The following is a 6,297-nucleotide window of genomic DNA, read 5'->3' as shown; positions in this document are numbered from 1 at the left end:
CCTCACCCTGTGTCTGACCCGGTGTCACACCTCACCCTGTGTCTGACTCGGCGTCACACCTCACCCTGTGTCGGACTCGCCGTCACACCTCACCCTGTGTCTGACTCGCCGTCACACCTCACCCTGTGTCTGACCCGGTGTCACACCTCACCGTGTCTTGATAAAAATGTGAGGTGGGCTTAAAACTGACCTCTTTGACCAAGCTTTTGGTCACCTGTCCTAACATAGAAACATAGAAGATAGGAGCTGGAGTTGGCCATTCGGCCCCTCGAGCCTGCTCCGCCATTCAATGAGATCATGGCTGATCATCCAAACTCTGTACCCTGTCCCTGCTTTCTCCCCATATCCCTTGATCCCTTTAGCCTTAAGAAATATATCCAACTCCTTCTTGAATATATTTAATGAATTGGCCTCTACTGCCTTCTGTGGTAGAGAATTCCACAGGTTCACCACTCTCTGGGTGAAAAAATTCCTCCTCATCTCAGTCCTAAATGGCTTACCCCTTATCCTTAGACTGTGACCCCTGGTTCTGGACTCTCCCGCCATCGGGAACATCCTTCCTGCATCTAGTCTGTCCAGTCCTGTCAGAATTTTATAAGTTTCAATGAGATCCCCTCTCATTCTTCGAAGCTCCAGTGAGTATAAGCCCAATCGACCCAATCTCTCCTCATACGTCATTCCTGCCATCCCAGGTATCAGTCTGGTGAATCTTCGCTGCACTCTCTCCATGGCAAGCACATCCTTCCTCAGATAAGGCGACCAAAACTGCACACAATACTCAAGGTGTGGTCTCACCAAGGACCTGTACAACTGCAGCAAGACATCCTTATTCCTATACTCGAACCCTCTCGCTACGAAGGCCAACATACCATTTGCCTTCTTAACCGCCTGCTGCACCTCATGTGGCTCGGTGTCAAATTCTGTTTGATAATCGCTCCTGTGAAGCGCTTTGGGACGTTTTACTACGTTAAAGGCGCTATATAAATGCAAGTTGTTGTTGTTGTGCGAGGTGTAGCAGATGGTGAGGCACAAATTACCTGTCGATTACTTCTCATGAACAGCGAGTGCCCTTTAAATTTAAAGCTGGCAGTAATGAGGTTTCACAATCAAGACCGAGAAACATACAAATAATCTGCTCGCAAAGTTTATGAAATTCACTGACCTGTGAATTTCTGATACAAACACGGAGAAAAAAATGTTAGATAAAGTTTACATTTATTTCAAGCGTCAGACTGACTCAAAACAAAGTTTGGAAAGTTTCATGAACTTTCCAAAAAAGTTTAATAGTTTGTTTTAGTGGGTGAGCCTGAGTTTTGAAAACATGTAAACTATGTTTTTAAACTTTTCAATAGTTTAATAAACTTTCTCGATATATTTCTTTCAGAAAGATGTTTTAAACAGGGATTAGAAAGTGCCTGGAGTGCGAGAGTCGAGTCGAGGGTTGCTTTACCTGAGTGGCTGTCCCGGGAGCGGTTGTACTCCAGGTCCCGGCGCTTGGCGCACAGCCCCTGCCCCTGGACCAGCGCCTGCAGCGGGTACTCGGTGTCGCTCTTCGGGTAACAGCGGAGCCCGGCGCCGCAGCGCGGAGTGTAAACCCCGCAAGGCTCGCCCAGCGTCCGCGCACAACTCCAGCAGCAGCCGCAGCCCGGCTCCCGCACCGTCTCCGTGCAGCCGGCCGGCACCGTGCAGCCGGCCAGCTGCTCGCTGCTGCACGGGGGGCATCGGAAAGCCGCCCCGGTACCGGCCCCGGCGGCCAGCGGCAGCAGCAAGAGGAGGAGGAGGACCGGGGCTCCGCTCCGCTCGCCGGCTCCCATCGTCTCCGCTCCGCACTGTGGCAGGTGGAGGCAGCGCCGCGCCGGGTCCTAGTGCCCGCCGGGTGAGTGCCGGGGCCGCGCCGGGTCCTAGTGCCCGCCGGGTGAGTGCCGGGGCCGCGCCGGGTCCTAGTGCCCGCCGGGTTAGTGCCGGGGCCGCGCCGGGTCCTAGTGCCCGCCGGGTTAGTGCCGGGGCCGCGCCGGGTCCTAGTGCCCGCCGGGTTAGTGCCGGGGCCGCGCCGGGTCCTAGTGCCCGCCGGGTTAGTGCCGGGGCCGCGCCGGGTCCTAGTGCCCGCCGGGTTAGTGCCGGGGCTGCACCGGGTCCTAGTGCCCGCCGGGTTAGTCCCGGGGCCGCGCCGGGTCCTAGTGCCCGCCGGGTTAGTGCCAGGGCTGCGCCGGGTCCTAGTGCCCGCCGGGTTAGTGCCAGGGCCGCGCCGGGTCCTAGTGCCTGCCGGGTTAGTGCCGGGGCCGCGCCGGGTCCTAGTGCCCGCCGGGTTAGTGCCAGGGCTGCGCCGGGTCCTAGTGCCCGCCGGGTGAGTGCCGGGGCCGCGCCGAGTCCTAGTGCCCGCCGGGTAAGTGCCGGGGCCGCGCCGGGTCCTAGTGCCCGCCGGGTTAGTGCCGGGGCCGCGCCGGGTCCCAGTGCCCGCCGGATTCAGTCCCAGGGCCGCGTCAGGTCCTAGTGCCCGCCGGGTTAGTGCCGGGGCCGCGCCGGTTCTTAGTGCCTGCCGGGTTAGTGCCGGGGCCGCGCCGGGTCCCAGTGCACACCGGATTCAGTCCCAGGGCCGCGCCGGGTCCTAGTGCCCGCCGGGCTAGTCCCAGGGCCGCGCCGGGTCTTAGTGCCTGCCGGGTTAGTGCCGGGGCCGCGCCGGGTCCCAGTGTCCGCCGGGTTCAGTCTCAGTGCCGCGCCGGGTCCAAGTGCCCATCACTCGGTACCAGGGCAGTGCCGGGGCCTACAATAGAACATAAGAATTAGGAGCAGGAGTCGGCCATTCGACCCTCGAGTCTGCTCCGCCATTCAATGAGATCATGGCTGATCTTCTACCTCATCTCCATTTTCCCGCACTATCCCCATATCCCTTGATTCCCTTAATATCCAAAAATCTATCGATCTCTGCCTTGAATATACTCAATGACTGAGCCTCCACAGCCCTCTGGGGTAGAGAATTCCAAAGATTCACCACCCTCTGAGTGAAGAAATTTCTCCTCATCTCAGTCCTAAATGGCCGCTCCTTATTCCGAGACTGTGACCCCTGGTTCTAGACTCCCCAGCCAGGGGAAACATCCTCCCTGCATCTACCCTGTCAAGCCCTGTAAGAATTTTGTATGTTTCAATGAGATCACCTCTCATTCTTCTAAACTCTAGAGAATATAGGCCTAGTCTACTCAATCTCTCCTCATAGGACAATCCCCCCATCCCAGGAACCAGTCTGGTGAACCTACGTTGCACTCCCTCTATGGCAAGTATATCCTTCCTTAGGTAAGGAGACCAAAACTGTACACAATACTCCAGGTGTGGTCTCACCAGGGCCCTATATAATTGCAGTAAGATGTCTTTACTCTTATACTCAAATCCTCTTGTAATAAAGGCCAACATACCTCCTCCTACGTCCCCCTGGACCAGGACCCCACTACCGATCATCCTGCCATCATTTCCAAGACTGTCACTGACCTCATCTCCTCTGGAGATTTTCCCTCCATAACCACCAACCTCATAGTTCCCCAACCCCGCACAGCCCGCTTCTACCTCCTTCCCAAGATCCACAAGCAGGACTGCCCTGGTAGACCCATCGTTTCAGCCTGTTCTTGCCCCACGGAACTTATCTCTTCCTATCTCAACTCTATTTTTCCTCCCCTTGTCCAGTCCCTTCCCACCTACATCTGCGACTCTTCCGACGCCCTCCGCCACTTTAACAGTTTCCAGTTTCCTGGCCCCAACCGCCTCCTTTTCATCATGGACGTCCAATCCCTCTACACCTCCATCCCCCACCAGGATGGCCTGAGGGCGCTCCGCTTCTTCCTTGAACAGAGGCCCGACCAGTCCCCATCCACCACCACCCTCCTCCGCCTGGCTGAACTTGTTCTCACATTCAACAACTTCTCCTTTGACTCCATTCACTTCCTAGAAATTAAACATGGGTCCTAGCTATGCCTGCCTTTTCGTGGGATACGTGGAACATTCTTTGTTCCAGTCCTACTCGGGTCTCCTCCCTCACCTCTTTCTGGTACATCGATGACTGTATTGGTGCCGTTTCCTGCTCTCGCCTTGAACTAGAAAATTTCATTCACTTTGCTTCCAATTTCCACCCTTCCCTCACCTTCACATGGTCCATCTCCGACTCTTCTTCCCTTCCTCGACTTCTCCGTCTCCATCTCTGGGGATAGGCTATTGACAAACATTCACTATAAGCCCACCGACTCCCACAGCTACCTGGACTACACTTCCTCCCACCTGACTCTATTCCATTCTCCCAGTTTCTCCGTCTCTGCCGCGTCTGTTCTGACGATGCCACCTTCCATACCAGTGCTTCCGACATGTCTTCCTTTTTCCTCAACCGAGGATTCCCCTCTACCATGGTTGACACGGCCCTTGACCGTGTCCGTTCTATTTCCCGCACTTCTGCTCTCACCCCTGCCCCTCCCTCCCAGAACCACGATAGGGTTCCCCTTGTCCTCACCTTTCACCCCACCAGCCTCCACATTCAATTGATCATCCTCCGCCATTTCCGCCACCTCCAACGTGATCCCACCACCAAACGCATCTTTCCCTCCCCTCCCCTTTCAGCATTCCGTAGGGACCGCTCCCTCCGCGACACCCTGGTCCACTCCTCTATCACCCCCAGCACCCCTTCCCCTTCGCCCGGCACCTTCCCGTGCAAGCGCAGGAGATGCAACACCTGCCCCTATACCTCCCCCCTTCCCACTGTCCAGGGCCCCAAACACCCCTTCCAGGTGAAACAGCGATTTACTTGTACTTCTTGCAATCTAGTATACTGTATTCGCTGCTCACGATGCGGTCTCCTCTACATTGGGGAGACCAAACGCAGATTGGGTGACCGCTTTGTGGAACACCTCCGTTCAGTCCGTAAGGGTGACCCTGAGCTTCCAGTCGCCTGTCACTTTAATTCTCCGCTTCACTCCCACTCTGATCTCTCTGTCCTCGGCCTATTACATTGTTCCAATGAAGCTCAACGTAAGCTCAAGGAACAGCACCTCATCTTTCGATTGGGCACTTTACAGACTTCTGGACTCAACATCGAGTTCAACAATTTCAGATCATAACCTCGGCCCCTATCTTTTTTTTCCCCATTTATTTTTTTAAAAATTTATTTTCTCTCTCTCTCTCTCTCACATGGCAGCTGTCGATCATTCTGCCATTGCAATTTACACTTCATCTAGAGTCACCTTTTGTTTCTTAACTTGTCCCATTACCATCTCCTTTTGCCTTGCACCATCTCTTAATCTCTCTTAATCTCTCCTGCCCTCCAGACCGTCCCCTTTTGTCCTTTCCTCCCCTCCCCCTCTCCCTGTCTCAACACTTGCTTAAAAATCTGTTCCATCTCCAGCTTTTTCCAGTTCTGACGAAGGGTCATCGACCTGAAACGTTAACACTGTTTCTCTCTCCACAGATGATGCCTGAACCACTGAGTATTTCCAGCATTTTCTGTTTTTTGCTTTCCTAATTGCTTGCTGTACCTGCATGTTAACTTTCAGTGATTCGTGTACAAGGACACCCAGGTCCCTCTGAACACCAACATTTCCCAATCTCTCACCATTTGAAAAATACTCTGCTTTTCTATTTTTCCTACCAAAGTGGATAACTTCACATTTCTCCACATTATATTCCAGTTGCCATGTTCTTACCCACTCACTTAGCCTGTCTATATCCCTTGAAGCCTCCTTGCATCCTCCTCACAACTTACATTCCCACCCAGCTTTGTATCATCAGCAAACTTGGATATATTACACTTGGTCCCCTCATCCAAATCATTGATGTAGATTGTGAATAGCTGAGGCCCAAGCACTGATCCTTGCGGTACCCCACTAGTTACAGCCAACCCGAGAATGACCCATTTATTCCTACTGTTTGTTTTCTGTTCATTAACCAATCCTCAATCCATGCTAGTATATTACCCCCAATCCCATGAGCCCTAATTTTGTTTAATAACCTCTTGTGTGGCACCTTATCGATTGCCTTCTGAAAATCCAAATACACCACATCCACTGGTCCCCCCTTATCTATTCTGCTAGTTACAACCTCAAAAAGCTCTAACAGATTTGTCAAACATGATTTCCCTTTCATAAATCCGTGTTGACTCGGCCCAATCCTATTATTATTTTCTAAGTGCCCTGTTACCACGCCCTTAATAATAGATTCTAGCATTTCCCCTACTACTGATGTCAGGCTAACTGGTCTGTAGTTCCCCGTTTTCTCTCTCCCTCCTTTCTTAAATAGTGGGGTTACATTGGCTGCCTTCCAATCCACGGG

At 53.4% G+C, this 6,297-nt stretch overlaps 1 protein-coding gene across 1 annotated transcript in view; it reads right to left on the bottom strand.

The window, feature by feature from the left end:
• Positions 1–1,877, bottom strand: part of igfbp2a (insulin-like growth factor binding protein 2a) — an 88,392-nt gene extending 86,515 nt beyond the window's left edge. The window contains exon 1 of the mRNA XM_085986984.1: positions 1,451–1,877. Coding sequence (XP_085843110.1) covers positions 1,451–1,814 — 364 coding nt within the window. The 5' untranslated portion in view covers positions 1,815–1,877. The remainder of the gene's footprint in view (positions 1–1,450) is intronic.
• Between the last annotated feature and the right edge of the window lie 4,420 nt (positions 1,878–6,297).

This window comes from Somniosus microcephalus, chromosome 4 (assembly GCF_052327205.1).
Source record: "Somniosus microcephalus isolate GS21.2 chromosome 4, FLI_Smic_1.0, whole genome shotgun sequence".
Classification (NCBI taxonomy): Eukaryota; Metazoa; Chordata; class Chondrichthyes; order Squaliformes; family Somniosidae; genus Somniosus; species Somniosus microcephalus.
This window is presented reverse-complemented; position numbering and strand designations above follow the sequence as displayed.